This window comes from Cyprinus carpio, chromosome A20, assembly GCF_018340385.1.
Source record: "Cyprinus carpio isolate SPL01 chromosome A20, ASM1834038v1, whole genome shotgun sequence".
NCBI lineage: Eukaryota > Metazoa > Chordata > Actinopteri > Cypriniformes > Cyprinidae > Cyprinus > Cyprinus carpio.
The window spans coordinates 6,367,664-6,385,551 of NC_056591.1; the positions used below are offsets into that span (position 1 = coordinate 6,367,664).

The window sequence follows — 17,888 nt, forward strand, 5'->3', positions numbered from 1 at the left end:
AGTGTTTTGTTCTTTGGAATAACAATAGCACCGATGTTCAATTCACAGTAAAATGTGGATCATGCATTAGATCAATTTTGATATTTAAACATGCCTCAGCTGCCTGTGTATATTGCACTTTATGTTCAGAAGAACGGCCCGAGTTGGTGCTTTCTGTGAATAGGGTATAAATAGGTTCCATTACTTCAACAATAAAAGCACAAATTCCATCTGTTGAGAAAAATGTTAGACATTGGCAGAATGTAGCTAGTTATAATTCATTATACCAACAGTAAAATGAATTAAAGTGGTCATCAATCACAGTCTGTGTTGATTTAATAATATATATAAAATCTCCAGAATGCTGGCAAGTCTAGTAAATGATCTCATTTCATTTTCCTTTTAGTTTACAAATGTTCATTGAAAGTGCCCATTGCTTTGGTTACTCGTGTTCAGTACAATCATATCTAAATATTATATATCTGTGTTTTGGTAAATCTTAATTGTAAACTAGGTTGACTGAAGCAATAGTCAAAACTTCAGCTACAAATTTGAGATCCCACACAGGTATTAATCAAAAATAGTAAAGTACAAAAGCAAAAGAGTGATGGTGAGAGATTTTCCACTTCTAATGAGGCAAAGTATATCTTTGTGTCTTTCTTCTTTGCTGGATTTGCTGTTCTTGGAAGCCTCGGAAATAAATTGTAACCTACTGTATACCAGATCCATACACATGCATTTGAACATTGACTAACTACAGTGATGTAAGTATTTTTTTTAATTATTATTATTATTTTATTACAATTTAATTTGAGTTTTGAGGGGTCATGTCATGTCACTGTCACTGGAGTTAAAATGTCCAGATGTCCATACTGTCCTTTCATTTATGTGGCATTTATTAGAGTGTTTGCTCATAACCAGCTATCTGTGATTCATGATTGATTATAGCTCTGATAATGCATCTATCTTCTCTAGGTCTTTCAGGCTGTGTGCTCGTATCCTGTAAAGCCTTCCAGTGGCATGAACCAGAAAGGGCTTTATGTGAACTTTGGCCGTGCCACACCCAGATATGTTCAGCACCATAAACACACACTGCTGCCACCGAGCGGACAAACAGTCCATGTGCCGCGTGTACAGGTTCAGGTCCTGAGTAACAGTCTGCAGACGGTACGTTTCTCAGAAGCAGCTTATTTTTGTCAAAATGAAGGAAAACATATGGAGCGCGTTGGAAGAAATGCTAACTAATTATTTAAAGCTATGATTTATTTAAAAATCTAGTCTTTACAGATTAGTTTTAAACTTTAAACCCGTTCAAAATGTTCGCTTTTTATACGCCTGTCCCTTTAAGAATCAGCCTCCGGCTGTTCCCGGGCGTTCTCGCGGTTCTTCAGCGCTTGGCAACGTGCAAGCTGTGTCCTTATATGGACCAATGAGATCACCGCCAACGACCAAGCTCAGCCAATCAGAATCCACAGTTCGTGCGCACGTTTGAAAATCAGCTTGCTTGCTTGCTTGACGTCTGTATGTTTCGGAGCGCAAACAAACTCTGTAACGTTTTGTGTTTACATTAAAATAATAAAAGACAGTGGAAGTCAAGCACACGAGTGACCAGAGTTGAATGAATTACGGTGAGTGAACTGACTGAATGAATCCTTCTGTGTTTGTTAGAAGAGTCTGCACATAAATAGCTGAGCTCTGTTGTATTAGTCTGTAGTTACTGTGCGCGTGATGCCGTCCAGAACTGAAGACTATGAGGTGTTGCTCACCATAGGATGTGGGTCGTATGGGAAATGCCAGAAAATCAAGAGGAAATCAGATGGAAAGGTCAGTAAAATACAGATCTCCGTTTAGCATGTGCAGTATGATGTATATGTAACGTTAGGTAACTGTCATACATGTATGTATAAGTCTGGGATCAGTAAGATTTGTAACGTTTTTTTAAGTCTCTTCTGCTCATCATGGATGTATTTGTTTGACCAAAAATACAGAAAAAAAACAGCAATATTGTAAAATATTATTACCATTTAAAATAATGCTTTTCTATTTTATGTATTTTAACATATAATTTATTTCTGTGATCCAAAGCTGAATTTTCAGCATCATTACTCCAGTCTTCAGTGTCACATGATCTTTCAGAAATCCTTCTAATATGCTGATTTACTGTCAATGTTGGAAACAGTTGTGCTGCTTACATTTCATTTTTATTTACTTATATATATTTGTTTGTTTAACCTGTGATACTGTTTTCAGGATTAGGCTATTTGATGAATAAAGTTAAAAAGAACAGCATTTTTTTTTTTTTTTTTTTTTTTCCAAATGGAAATCTTTTCTGACAATATAAGTGTTTATCACTATATCACTCAAGGGCACCTCAGTCGTGGTATTGCCGGCCCAAGACTCGAACCCACAACCTCAGGGTTAGGAGTTATATTCTCTAACCACTAGCCCACGACTTCCCATGAGGGAAGTATAACAAGGGTTCTAAAAAAAAATTAAGCAGCACAACTGTTTCTAACATTGATAATAAATCAGCATATTAGAATGATTTCTGAAAGATCATGTGACACTGAAAACCGGAGTAATGATGCTGAAAATTCAGCTTTACATATATTCTGTATTTCTGATGAAATAAATGCAGCTATGATGCGCAGAAGAGACAACTTCAAAAAACATTACAAATCTTTCTGACCTCAAACTTTATAACGGTGTGTGTGTGTGTGTGTGTGTGTGTGTGTGTGTGTATATATATATATATATATATAATATAGTCACCGGTGTCTCTTCTTGCTGGTTAATTTGGATCATGTCATCTGATCTCTTTAGATTCTGGTTTGGAAAGTGCTGGACTATGGCACTATGGCCGAGGCAGAGAAACAGATGCTGGTGTCGGAGGTCAATTTGCTCCGTGAGCTGAAGCACCCAAATATCGTCCGATACTATGACAGAATTATAGACCGGACAAACACAACATTATACATAGTGATGGAGTACTGTGAGGGTGGGGATCTCGCCAGCCTCATCAACAGATGCATCAAAGACAGGTAACATGAAGCTACTCAGTGTTTCTACAGTCTTAATCCACCCTTCCACAAATTAAAATGAAGTGTATGAATTAAAAAGTAACAGAGATCAGTAGGAAGTTGTGTTTTCAAAAATTAGTGTCTTAAGTGTCTTTCAAATCTTAAAGTGTTTTAAGTCTTCAATTCACCTCCATAAAACATGCAGGTACCCTGCTACTGTTATGTTGTTGTTTTCCTGCATTACTGCAATGTTGGTTTGTTCCACTTTCTTTGCAGACGGTACCTAGAAGAACAATTCACCCTTTGTGTAATGGCACAGTTGTCCCTGGCCTTAAAAGAGTGCCATGGTAGAAGTAACGGCAGCAGTACAGTTCTGCACCGTGACCTGAAACCCGCAAACATCTTTTTGGATGTCAAACAGAATGTAAAGCTAGGAGATTTCGGTTTAGCTCGGATACTGAACCATGATACAAGCTTTGCTAAAACATTTGTTGGAACTCCATATTACATGTCGCCGGTAAGTGTCCTTTCATTTGAATGTGAAAGGGAAAATTATTATGAAAATATAAATTGAACTGTAATAATAAATAAAAATCACTGGGATTGTGAGAAGGGGACAATGAGATGCACAAGTGCAGGACCCTTAAAGCAATAGTTCACCCAAAACTGAAAATTAATTTACTAACCTTAAAGTGATACTCCATCCTTAAATGAAAATTTTGTCATTAATCACTTACCCCCATGTCGTTCCAAACCTGTAAAAGTTTTGTTGGTACATCCCAACACTGTTTAGTTTTTTTGGTTTATGGAAGGTTGGATTTTTTGTGTTTAATAGACTGCCAAATTGTTGAATAAAGTCGTTATTTTTGTTTTCTTCATGTACCAAAAGTATTCTCATCACTTCATAACGTTACGGTTGAATCACTGATGGCAGATGGACTATTCTGATGATGATTTTCATACTTTCCTGGACCTTGACACTGTTATTTATTTGGCAGTCTATGGGACAGTCTCAAGCCTCCCCGTTTTCATCCAAAATATCTTAAATTGTGTTCTGAAGACGAACAGCTTTTACGTGTTTGGAACGCATGGGGGTAAGTGATTAATGACAAAATTTTCATTTTGCAGTGAAGTAACCCTTTAACCTCTTCACTGATATTTCTCTGAACAATGTTCACTCAGAAATTGCTAGTAAATTTCCCAAATAATTAAAAAGAACTGGCAAGTAACATTGAATTACATGACATATTGAAGTAGAAAGAATGACATATTATTGTCTTGTAAAACATCTTTACTTAACTTCAAAAAATGGCTTTTTACAGTGTGTGATTGACTTTCTTCTGCAAAACACGCACAATTTTTAATTGCAAACTGTACTGCAGAAGAAAGTAAGTCATAAGGGTGAGTAAATGAATGCCTGAGTGTGAATTTTTGGGTAAACTATATCTTTAAGTACATTTTTACAGACAGATGTTATACACACTGATGTCATAAAGTGCTTTTTGACCCAACCCTCTTCAAGAACACTCCTGGGGGACTGGAATGAGTCCAACCTAAACAAACAAACAAAAAAACCTGTTGTTAAATGTTTGTCATGACATGCATGAGGAATTATTTGTGCCACAGATTCATCATGATATTTCTTATTGTCAGGCCTGCTTTTATATTCACAGGAACAAATTAATCGCATGTCCTACAATGAAAAATCAGATATATGGTCTTTGGGATGTTTACTCTATGAACTATGTGCTTTATCGTAAGTATACATGTCTTTTTTTTTTTCTAATATGATTACACTGAAATCAGTTACATCCAAACTTGTGTGCTCATACTAACATTTTATTTTTTTTGAACCTCCATTTACAGCATACAACCAAACCGAGCTGGCCGGTAAAATCAGAGAAGGAAAGTTTCGAAGAATCCCATACCGATTCTCTGACGACTTGAACACACTTCTTTCGAAAATGCTCAACTTAAAGGTAAACAAATTTTTGGCGGGAGGCCCATTACTGTATGCTGTTTTGTCACTTCCTGGCTGGCTGTTCTCTTTTGTTAGGACTATCTGAGGCCCTCGGTGGAGTCCATTCTGCAGAACAGCTTGATCTCGGGTTGTGTAGCCCAGGAGCAGAAGAGGCTTCAGGAGAAGCAGCGGTGCAGATCAGCGGACGTAGAGCAGCCCAAACATCCAGAGCCGTCGCTTCTAGCAGATCTGCGGCTGAAGGAGCAGATTTTACGTGAGCGTGAGCAGGCCCTCAAAGAGCGAGAGCAGAGACTACAGCGTAAGTCTGCTTGATCTTATTAGGCCTCTTTACATCTGGAAACCAAAGTCTTTTGGGTTTGGAATGACATGACAGAGAGTACATGTTGTCCGATTTTTCATTTTAGCTGAACTGAATGTTTTTTGGGTTTGGAAGGATGTGAATTAGATTAAATTGATCTTTTAGTGTTTTTTATTTTTTTACTTTTTTCCCAGAAAGGGAACAGGAGCTGTGTGTCCGAGAACAGCAATCAAATGAAAAGCTGGCCAGGTTAATATACAGCTATCTTTGCTGAGCTGGTCATCTGAATGTATTCAATATTAGTAGCATAAACAGTAGTAGTGTGCTGCATAACTAGCTATAGCCACAGGTTGACACATGGTATACAATGTTGATAATATGTGGTTGTAATTGTTCTCTGTCAGAGCTGAAAGCTTGTTGAAGGTGTATAATTTGATCCGGCAGCAGAGGGCGCTGTCTCTACTCAGTGCCAGTGACACAGGTATAAAACCATTTAATGCTATATAGATGAGTGACCGTATGTTGTTTCCTATCTTCTTATTTCAGTGCTCTCTGTTTATGCTCAAGGTTAAGTGCCTGGTATTTGTTTGTATAATAATATTGGGCAAAAGTTTGGAATAATTAAAATTTTTAAATGTTTTGTATGATAAGATAAACATTTATAGTAATAAGAAATGTTTCTTGAGCAGCAAACCATCATATTAGAATAATTTCTGAAGGATCATGTGACACTGAAGACTCATGTACTGATGCTGAAAATTCAGCTCTACATCACATGAACAGGAAGGCTGAGGAGTGCAGTGTGCAGTTACAAGGAAAACATGACTCATAGCCAACATGATTTGGGTTACAGATCCTGTAATGAAAGAAAATACTTTTTTTTTTTTTTTTTCTTTTTTTTTATACACCTTTTAAAACATGAGAATGACATGATTCTGTCTTTTGTCAGAGAATGAAGAGAACATCTCCCCAGGAAAGAAGAGGGTTCACTTTGCAGGAGACGGCAAGGAAAACGGCAGACTGATCGCTAAACCTCAAGAACACTGTCTTGTAAAGAGGCACCAGTGGGCTAACATGCGTATCCAAACTCTTGATGAAGAGGAAAAGATGTATTCATCAAAGCCCAGAGAAATGCAGGGCATCCGCTAACCATGAACGACAATTTACTACTGAAAGTGGTGCATTAGTGTGATCAAGAGTTTTATTTACAGTTGTTTACATTAAAAGCAGAAATCTTATTTCCTATTTATTTGCTGCAACATTTGTACAGTACAGTGGAACAAAACATTTGTGGACATTACACTGGGTTATTTTATCAAAGATAATGTGCTGTATTCTTGTCATTTTATAGATGCTTTTTTACCTGGATTGTTTTATTTGGATGTGCAATTTTGTTATTAAAATAAAGTGTTGATTAATATTATCAGTTTTGTTATTAATCATTAAAACTGAGAAGAATTTTTGCTTTGAGCTCCATAACTTTGTAATACAGCTCGGAGTGTCACGGCTCAAGGGATACTCTACATTTAGTCATTTAGTTCTTCGTTTTTCTAGAAGTGAGTTAAATCTTCCTCGATCCCAAGTTTTCAACCAATCACAAGCGAGTGTGGGCGTGGCCAGACGCTGAGCGTGTTCCGTGTGGAAAGTTCTCTGGTCCGGGTGCAAACTTTCAGCCGTCTGCAGACTGGAGACAGGCGCTATAACAAGACCGAGCTCCGGTCCCCAGCGCTCATTACACACGCATAGAAGCGGCGCGTACTTTCTGTCGGTTATGAGATATTAACGTATCGTGTTTATTTAAAGCTTTGTTACGTGCTCTGCTCGCGGTGGAATCATGGCCTGCGCGCCGAACCGTGTCCGCCTTCTGTGCATGCTGGCACTTACCTTCGGCTTTTTCATCGTGGAGGTGGTGGTGAGCCGGGTCACGTCTTCTCTAGCGATGCTGTCGGACTCTTTTCATATGCTGTCGGACGTGATCGCGCTGGTCGTGGCTCTGGTAGCGGTGCGTTTCGCTGATAAGACCCAGTCCACCAACAAAAACACGTTCGGCTGGATCCGGGCCGAGGTGATGGGCGCGCTGGTCAACGCCGTGTTCCTCACCGCTCTCTGCTTCACCATCATCCTGGAGGCCATCGAGCGCTTCACGGAGCCCCAAGTGATGGAGAAGCCCGTGATGGTGATCACGGTGGGGGTTTTGGGCCTGCTAGTCAACCTGCTCGGGCTCTGTCTCTTTCACGGGCAAGGCGGAGGCGGAGAACACGGCCACAGCCACGGGGGAAACAAAAAACACAAGAACGGGAAGGACCGCCGGTGTGAGGCGCTGGAGGATGGTCGGTCCGCGGCCGAGGAGACCAATAATCTGGTCGGGAATCAGAACAACAGTCCTAATAGCGTTAATCCGGACAAGAGCAAAGCCGGTAAATTGTGTTTGTTGTCATTAACACTTATAAAATATGTAGAAAACTAGATGGGTATCCTTGATGATTCAAAACAAACGAGATCCGGTGTGTATTAATCATGCTAAAGTCGGATGATGCAAGACGAAGCGTGTGGAAAACTTTCCTCTCGGGGCTTTTGTTTCTGGTTTGTTAACCTGCAGCCACTGGCAACAAACCCATCGAGACAAAGCGATTGTTCACCCCAAAATGAGTTCTGTCATTTACTCCCCCTCATGTCGTTTCAACCCTGTGTGACTTTGTGCTGTGTATTCAGAGAAATGTCTCTGTCGGGGTTCAGTAGAAGGCAGGGGTACCAAAACTATTCAAGGTTGAGGAAGGAAGAATTTGGCTTTTGTTGTTGTTGTTTTGTCCATTCAGTTGAAGTCAGTGGTAACCAAAACTGATTAGTGACCAGCAATCTTTAAAATATCTTTGTATGTGTTCCGCAAAAGAAAGTCATAGAGGTTTGAAATGACATGAGTGTGAGCGAATGACAGAAATGACATTTTTGTGTCAAAAATGCCCCAAAATTTTAATGCCCAACTGTTTAAGTGGTGATTTTTCCCTGCTGGGGGGAACTAAACCCAGCCTATGCTCAAGCTGGTGTTCAGATGGTCTCCCAGCCTGCCCAGCTAGAGAAGAGGGCGAAAGACCAGCAAAAACTAGCCATACAGCTTAGGCTGGTTTTGGCTGTTATTGTTGGTGGTGTTTTTCTTATTTATTTATTTATTTAAGTTTTTAACTATTACCATGGTTTCCGCTAACATATAGGTACTACAGCCATTATTACTACAGATGAATTGTGGTAACTTTGTATTAGCCACCACTGTGATCTTTTTTATAGACAGATGCAGAGATTGGTAATTAGGTTCTTTATTAAGACCGTGTGGGATTTTGGGGTCACGATGGGGCCTTTCTCACCGCATTAGTTCCAGAACTAAATGTGCTGTACTAAAGTACTGGGACGATTTTGTGCAAACTTCCCAGTACCATTTAAAGGGTTGCATTCGCACCGACAGTGTGTACTAGGAAGTTACATAAGCTGATCGACAGCGACGTAATTTGTACACTTCAACAACGAAGAGTAAGAAAGGAGGACTAAGAATCTCCAGCTACATCCGGCAGTGCTACAAGTGCCTGCGCCTCAGCATCCATCCATCCATCGCTGTTCGTCATACTTGAGTAATTGAGTAAAAGTTGACGCAGTGTTTACAGTATGTTTACACAGCGTTTTAAATCATGGCGGGTTAGGGCGTTTTCGTACGCTTTTGGCCAATCAATGTTTACCAGGGATCTCCAACCCTGCTCCTGGAGAGCTACCATCCTGAAGACTTCAGATCCAACCCTGCTCCAACACACCTGTCTGTAATTATCAAGTAGCCCTGAACACCTTGATCAGCTGCTTCAGGTGTGTTTGATTGGGGTTGGAGCTGAGATCTGTAGGACAGTAGCTCTCCAGGAGCAGGGTTGGAGACCCCTGATGTATGCTTACATCATGGGTAGTAACTACCTGTTGTGCTGGTTAGACACTGTTTTTATACAGTCTATGGTTAGACCCTGCTCTGGAGTAGGAGCTAATTTGGTTCTCGAAAAAGGCAGTCCGGTACTAAAATCGCACCAGTTCCAGCGGTACGAAAACGCCAAAAAGTGGGTACTTCCACAGTTAGTTCTGGTACTATGAGAAGGTTCCCGCGGTGCGAAAGGCCCTCGTTTTCACTTTTCTCGCTTGCCACATATGGATTTATTTATTTTATTTATACAAATATGTCTAACAAGATACAATTGAAACTGCATCTTGTTAGATGCAGATCATGTGCAGACATTTTCTTTCTGTGCTTTTATATGTTTTTATAAGATAAGCAGAATTATAACCAGATAGGTTCCTTCAAGAAAAGCAGTTTATTCCAAATACAATATGAAATAGTACTCTTCTTAACTGGAGGAATTTAATCCAAGGCCTTGTCTGCTTGCTTGTTTGTCATCTTAGATGAAGGATGAACAGATAGTGTCCTATCACATGAGAGATGAACAGATGGGTTAAATTACCCACAGGCTTCAGTGAATCATCAGCTCACTGCAAAAATGTTATATTAATGAACTGAAGCCTCAGTGTCCAAAGCTTATGTGTATTTTGATACTACATTGTTAGTGAGGCATTTGGATGAATATTTCATTTGTTGGCACACCAAAGGCGAGAAATAACTGCAGCGTTTTAATAAATGGTCTAATTCTGAGAATAGGGAAGTCCACAGTACAACTATAACAGTAATGTCATACAGGAACAATATCATTGGAATCACTTTCAAAATTATTATTATTTTTTCAGTTTATGAAAACATTGACAGCTCATTGGAATCCACTAGGGATGTGCAAAATTTATCATGGACAGTCATACCATGATTAAGAATGTGTGAGCTGAAATTACAAAGACAAAGATAAAAAAACAGTCCAAAGGTATTTACTGTGTGAAAAAGCCCGTAAGAATGCCCATATAACTCGAGGTTTGGAAGCAGAAAATATTACTATGTTGTTTTTTTTTTTTATATTTATGTTTTATTGTTAGTATATATCGAGTTTTGGTGGGTGAAATTTTACCAAATATCGGCACGTGAGTGCACATTTATACAAAAGGTAAATATACAAGAAGTTAATACTGAGTGAGATGCATTTTAGACATAATATTGTTTTTCTGTTTCGCCAACTGAAATATTAACACAATTCTGGAGCAGGACATTGGTGCATCTCAGAGCAACTCTGGGGTGTTTCATTCCTGAATGAATCTGTTTTTGAATTAATCATTTGAGTCGCCGATTCAATGAACTATTCATAAAGACGCTTGCTAGCTTCGTTTCTAAATGAGTCAGCCATTTTTAGTGTTACATTTATCTGTCACAGGCATAAACCAGCCAAGGTACCGACACAAAAACACACTCCGCAAAATATTGTCTAATTATCATTACTGAAAAAAAAAAAATCCCCAAAATATCGAGATATCGTACACCCCTAGAATCCACTTTAGAAGACTTTAAAGAGCCTGAGCATTTAAAGGAGCTAAAGACTGCAGTGTATGGTTAAAATAAACAGAATATTATCGTCTGATGATGTGGATGCTAATATAGTTACTGTTATAGGTATCTTTATCTTTTGTTATGATTCTTGGTGTGAACGAGCCTTTACATTCTGTTGTGGAATACTGGAATAAAATGAAAGTCAGTGGGGTACAATGTTTTGTGTTCCACAAAAGAAAGTAGATCATACAGATTTGAAACGACATTTAGGTTTTTTGTGTGATCGTTTCAAGCAATATCACATTTTACTAATTATTGATATCAGTCTGGAACAGAGTATGTGAGTGGAGCAATGATAGTTTCCCCTCCTCTCTCAAAGTGTTCTCCTCCAGCTACACTCTGAATTGTTCATTCTTGTTCCCTGCTAGTTAGAGTGAGGCACACTTTGAGCCAGAAAAAGTCTTATTAAAAAAATTAATAATAATATTGTAACTTGCCACTGCATTCCACTTCACACTGCTCCCGTACTGTTGTCTGGAATGCTGTGAATACAAACAAGTTGTACAAATAGTGAAACGTTCCAGTGCTTTTATACACCCTAATTTCCTCCAACTGTTTAAAGGTTTCCTCAACAGTTGAAAAGTTTGTCTTTCCATAACTGCTGATTAATTTCAATGAGAATATACAAACGGCTGTTTTGTCATATGTGCAGATTTTCTTTAAATTTAATTCTTTCTCCTCCGTAGAGATGTATCTCAGTGACAGCCTGGATTTGCAGATTAACAGCAGCGCTCCGTACGAAGACTTTGATAATGGACAAGACTCGGCATCCCAGCTCAACATGCGGGGGGTTTTCCTGCACGTCCTGGGCGACGCTCTCGGCTCGGTCATCGTGGTGATCAATGCCATCATCTTCACCTTCGTATGGAAGCCATGCGCTCCGGGCACTATCTGTGACAACCCTTGTGTACACCAACAGTGTGATATCGATTTACTCAATATCACCAATGCATTATCCCCCAACACTATGCCCGTAGCGGGACCCTGCTGGGTGCTGTATCTCGACCCCACCCTCTGCGTCATTATGGTCGTTATCCTTCTCTACACCACATACCCGTTGTTAAAGGAGTCTGCACTTATCCTGCTACAGACCGTGCCCAAGCAAATCGACATGCATCAGCTCAACACTCGCCTGCAGGAGCTGGAGGGTGTGCTGGCAGTGCACGAGCTGCACATCTGGCAGCTGGCAGGCAGTCGCATCATTGCCACCGCGCACATCAAATGCCAAGACCCCACGTCCTACATGGACGTAGCCAAGCGTATCAAGGACTTTTTCCACAATGAGGGCATCCACGCTACAACCATTCAACCGGAATTCGTAACGATGAACTCGGAGTCTCGCATTTCACTCTGCGAGCTCTCCTGTAGAACGCAGTGCGCACCAAAGCTCTGCTGTGGCGCCGCTGATGCTGCAAAGCCTCCTGATGGAGCTGTAGAACCGAAGAAACCAAGTGACGACATAAACCCAATGGTAACCAGTACTTCTGCTACATCTCTGGAGATCATCAGCGAGTCTTTGGAGGAAACAAGGAGGCCAGAATCCATTAAGGATGTGGAATCCTCATCGTAATTGAGGAGCAGGTTAGACAGAGAACGTTCTGTTCTCTTAAGGGTTCAGATATGTATTGGCTCAGCTGACTGATTTCTGCCATGCTGTGAGAAGAACTGAGCCCTAATACACTCATGATAACACACACACACACACACTCCACAGCTCTATATCTCAGATACCAAACCAACATACAGACAATATAAATAGGCTGGAGAGCAAGGCTGGCCTCCTCTGCATGTGTTTACCACATCGTCTGATTGGTGTGTCTTTGCCAAAGCTTCTTTTCATACAGGAAACCAGACACTTGCGTCCTTCCTGTGGATTGTAATGCGACGACATGCAATTTTAACATCCAGCTGCTGGACCAAGTAGAAATGTCTGGACCAGTTTTTTTTTTTTTTTTTTTTATACCCATCCTTTTTCTGTTTTATTCTTCATACTTGTTTGTTTTCAAACTTTCAATTTTGTGAGAGATGTAAAAATGTACATATAAGTTGTTCATTTTTTATTTTATTTTATTTTATTTTTTTACTTTTTTTTTTTACAAAAAGCTTTTTGTAAAATTTAGATCTGGTGATTTTAGAGATAAAAACAAAAAGGATTTTTTTTTGCTTCTTTCACAACCAATGATCTGTACTTTAATCCAGAGTATTTTTAGATGATGATTTTCAAAGATTGCTATTCAGTCTTTCACATTTTTGCTTAGATAATCTGTTTTATTAGACATCAGAAGATGTGTAGACAGTACTTCACCATGCCTATAATTCAAACTTCTGTGTTATAGCAATGAGTCTAGTCAGTGTAGGAACTAGACAAACCTTCTCTTATTGGTTTTTATAAAAGCTTAGCTGATGCCTTGTTTGTTCTGTCGTTGTCAATCAAAACGAGATGTGAAAATGCTGTAAAAGTGTTTTTTTGTTGTTGTTTTTTTTAAAAACATATCACCCTCCACCATATATATGTGGGACTGCTGGAGGGTGAAATGTTTTGTCCATGCTGTCATAAAAGTGAAGGGACCTCCTAAGATTTGTGGAAGACATTAATTTGTGCATGACCAAATATTCATATGGTTGTATGGAAAGCTTTGAGAAGCCGAGAAAAACTTGTAAACCAAAGGACAAGGGAGTTACTTTCTGAAATACACGTAGGTTTGGTGTGTAGCACAATCTTTTCAGTGGCCTTCAGTAGAAAAAAAAAGCATATACTATCAGCTCTTCACAACAGTATTTATATCTGCAAACTTTATTTGGTGAAAATATGCAATTTATGAAAAAGTATAGTCTTTATTATTAGTTGTAGTGAATTTCATAGAAAACTGTTGAATAGAGATGAGCTCAAATGTGCTGACAGAGTGTTTGTATCACTGAGTAGTTTAAAAGTACCATGCCAGCTGACATGTTTTTGAGATATAACTGTCAAATGTGTGTTTGTGAATTAAACGTGCTTGTTTGGTATTATTCAATTCATGTCTCCTGTCACTTTTTTTAAGGAAAGCTGATTCATGCGAGGTTTATTTGATTTGACCAATTAATGAATAGAACAAGACACTTCAACACTGTACAATGAAAGGAAAATCTCTATGGAAATTATAATTTAGGCCAAGTCAACTATAAAGCTGGCCAAAATGAAAAATGCTAAAGAGCAGCTGGTGGGCAGCAGACTTCAGAGATAAAAATCATTTTAGAACATAGTAATGCTGATCACATTTAGTAAACAAAAAAAAAAAAGGTCAGCGCTACAAAGTCAGTTAAAGGGGTCATATGATGCTCTTTCAAGTTTTCCTTTCTCTTTGGAGTGTTACAAGCTGTTCATGCATAGATGCGATCCTTAAAGTTGCAAAGACTTAAGTCTAAAATCCAAAGAGATATTCTTTATAAAAGTTAAGACTCGTTCACGCCCTCCCAAAACGCCTCGTTTAAACACGCCCCCACATGTCTACGTCACAATGTGGGAAGACTTTTATAACGCCACCCAAATGTTCACGCAAAGAAAGAAATCGTAACTTTGATTCTCACTGTAGTATTGTTGCTGCCGCCACCATGTTGGTTTCGTTATGAAAGCGAAAATTGTTTGGTCTTTCAAAAGAGGACACAACTAGAAATCAGTGGTTAAGTTGTATTTACAACACTGTTCCAGAACAGTTCAACCCAAATATTCAGATGTGTGCAGCGGATTTTATGGAGGACTGTTTCCTGAACCTGGGAGAGTGTTTTTATTTAACACACAGTCAAGTATGGTGTCCAATAATAAGAACTCGTGCTCTGAGTTTAAAATATCAAGAGTGTACACACAGCAGTGAACACACACCCAGAGCAGTGGGCAGCCATTTATGCACTGGATAGCTTGCCAATCAGAGCACACCTTGCTTTTCAGACCGATGAGCTTTGTAAAAAACAATGCATTTCAGAAAGGCAAGGCAAAGAGGAGAAACAATAATGTACAGTATGTGGAAAATAATGTTTTTTTTTTTTTTACCTTAAACCACATAAACACATTTCTTTACACCAATATTGTTCTTTTTAGCAACAACATATGACCCCTGATGTATACTGATGTAACCAAGAAAGGTTTTGTTTGCTTCCATGACAAATAGCAAATGAGTCTTCAAGTAGATTATACCTAAATGGTGTAATGTGAATTCATAAGTTATGGTATGTAAGTTATTGTTTGATTGTTTGCTGTCAGATGCACTAGGACTCACTTATTCAGTGACACTCCAGTTGGTAAATGTATAGTAATATTAACATTTCAAAACAAGACTTCAGCTTTGCTTGATTCTTTCATTGTTTGCTGTTACTGACAACTCTATCTTTGCTACAAAAACCTTGCCATATGATCAATTTACCAAATGGCCAGCAAACAATGGAAAGATGTTTTGCTAAACACTCTAGTTTTAGGCCATAGTGACTATTCAGCCAAAAAGAACTTATATTGCAAAAACAGTTTCTATGTAGCTCTATGCTGACATTACATTCCAGCTTCCACTTTTTCCATTATAAAGTGGTTTCACTTCTACAATGGCATTTCAATGGGTAACACGCATTAAATGAATTTTTTAAAAATCTAATATCCTTGAAAATATTTGTGAAATGGAAAAGTTAATAGTATTGACTAATTTTGTAATAAGTTTTAAAACAAACAATTGATGAAGTCTAAGGTATGTGGTCGAAGAGACTTTTAACAGAACTCTGGTTTGAGGAAATGTGACTGAAAGAGACTCCTTTCAGCGTGTTATTGCAGAACCTTGAGTCATGATGGAAACTATAAAGCCTGATAATTAATCTTACGCAGCAGCACTCTGGCCTAATCAAAGCCATCACATGACTCTGCTGTCTAACTGAGAGGTTCAGAAAAACCTGCCTTTCACAATGACTCAGCATGTGTTTCACTGCCAGAAGATTCACATTAACCCCATAAAGCATTCTCCTTCAATGTAAAACCTCCTTCAGTGAAAATCTTCCCTTATATTATACAAGAAGCTGAATATTCATCTTTGAATAAATTTTTTTGTACAACAATACAACATTGAATACATACATGACCACATTTACATGTACAACAACATACCAATAATAAGAATTTGGTCCCATTCAGATTATGCTGTCATCACATTAATATTCCAGTAACTTATGTGATGTTAATCATTCAGAATAAAGACCTGTATAAGTGCATGTCACATGAATCAGCATCTAAACAAAATAGTTTAAGTTAATGAGAATCTTTTCTGTAGATCTGAGAGTGGCCTTAGAGCAAGCAGAAGGCAAGGGTCAGGAGAGTAACGATGTGGGAAGAGATTTTGCTTCACTGCCAGCTGCAAACCCCAGTCATCTGCAGACTTTGATCACACTGAGGTCAATAAATACAACATGTTGTTGTAATTCAGGTGATGTAACAAGCAATAACTTGTATCAAAGACAAATTCCAACAATTCCAATCCCCAAACTACACTGACTTTGTGTTTGTTTCAATTTTTTATTTACATTTTTTATTCTTAATGCATGTTACTGGTAAGCTTGTAAACAATTCATTCATGCATATATATATATATATATATATATATTATGTGTTAAAATTTCCACCTCTGAAGTCGTTATAACAAGTTTGTCATGTTTATCACTGAAGAACAGGGGACATGGAGGACACCAGGTTCATTTTATGTGCAGTATGTTTATACATAATAGTCCCATTCGATGACATATAAACATTACATGTGCTATTATATACATTTACCACGCTGTCTATAAACTCTTCTAGAATTTCAAGCAAATAATTGCTGTTCTCGCTATGTAAAATACATACAATATGCATTAAATGGTTATTTATAAATGCAAATTTGCATTACTGTTATGGTAAGAAAAAGCAATGGAGATGTTGTGGAAAACCAAATTCAAATTAACAGTCACTCTTCACTATTGTGATACTGGCCTACTCAACTTTGAAACTTTGAAACTCTGCCCAACTTTGAGTTTCCTAATCATAAATATGACTTGAGAGGCCATTCATGTCTATTCATGTTCATGTATTTCTGATAATCCTGACAACTCATGAAGACAGCATAAAGCCACATTCCAAATAGATCGGTGATCCTTTCCTTGGTTCCATTTCCTCCAAGAGGTTCCATCTCTCCTTGGAGAACAGAATTAGAAGGAATTAGTCTGGCAGGGAAGGGGTTTTTGTGAATGTCTTAGGGGTTTCACGTCAAATCACATCAAGGCAAGAATGAGTGACAGCTGCTCTCTGTTAACACTGCTGCTCACCATTAAGCCAGATGATGAACAGTCTATACACAGTCAATTGTCATTTAAATTATGGGAGGCACTTCCAGTTTAGGGAATGTCCACTCAAAATAACTGAAACAAATCATTAGAAATAATATGGTTGCACTACAAATAATCTTTATCTGTCTGAGTGAAAGAGCTGTACATTTTCTATCATGGTGTGTATTTATTCCTCAGGAAAATAATATAACACTTGTTTTCATTCACTTATGGACTATTTTAGAGCAGAAGTGTAGGGAATAGTCTATAGGGGTAATTTTGCATGAAGCCTAATCCAGTTATCCCACCCCTTAATCATCTCCATCATGCAGTCACTTGTCAAAAAAAGCTCAAACTTCCTGGATTCAGTTTAGAGTTCTGAAAAATCATGGATGGATCTGACTACAAATAATAATGATGCTACCTGTCAGGATGATGTAAAGTTAAAGTTAGGGTATAGGCTAGGGTTTGGGGTTCATATTTGTTTCAGCATTGTGTAACCAATGAAATCTTCAGAATCGACTATGGGCAGGGTTTGTGCTTAACTCGTTTCAAGGGAAAAATCACACTTTCACAACCTAAAACGAATGGGTCAAATAAGGGAAGACACCTAAAATGAGAATTGTTGGTGTGCTTTCAGGAACAAGGTTGGGAAACACTAATCTATTGCCACACACTTGCCATGATAGCACATCAGTACTTCTACTACATGTGACCGAAAACAAGGAAATAAAAACAATCACCTCTAAACTTGCTGACTTGACACATTAGAATAATGCCAGACCCCTGTGGAAA

General features: G+C 38.5%; 2 protein-coding genes across 4 annotated transcripts; both read left to right on the forward strand.

Moving 5' to 3' along the window:
• The first annotated feature begins 32 nt into the window (after positions 1-32).
• On the forward strand, positions 33-6,701 carry LOC109049986 (serine/threonine-protein kinase Nek2-like). Of its 3 annotated transcripts, XM_042777474.1 has the most exons (11): positions 33-1,607; positions 1,694-1,803; positions 2,803-3,020; positions 3,276-3,338; positions 3,432-3,516; positions 4,673-4,755; positions 4,852-4,978; positions 5,056-5,278; positions 5,473-5,527; positions 5,683-5,759; positions 6,228-6,701. In XM_042777474.1, exons 1-11 carry the CDS (start codon positions 1,598-1,600, stop codon positions 6,425-6,427), a joined length of 1,251 nt encoding a protein of 416 aa, XP_042633408.1. In that variant the 5' UTR covers positions 33-1,597; the 3' UTR covers positions 6,428-6,701. The 3 variants fall into 3 exon arrangements, with proteins under 3 accessions (XP_042633408.1, XP_042633407.1, XP_042633406.1); XM_042777473.1 differs by having other exon boundaries at positions 1,687-1,803; positions 3,276-3,516; XM_042777472.1 differs by having other exon boundaries at positions 3,276-3,516.
• A 208-nt stretch (positions 6,702-6,909) lies between these two features.
• Positions 6,910-13,798, forward strand: LOC109049987 (zinc transporter 1). The gene is made up of 2 exons (XM_042777471.1): positions 6,910-7,695; positions 11,471-13,798. The coding sequence occupies exons 1-2, from the start codon at positions 7,113-7,115 to the stop codon at positions 12,352-12,354; spliced, it is 1,467 nt and encodes a 488-aa protein (XP_042633405.1). The 5' UTR covers positions 6,910-7,112; the 3' UTR covers positions 12,355-13,798.
• The last annotated feature ends 4,090 nt before the right edge of the window (positions 13,799-17,888 follow it).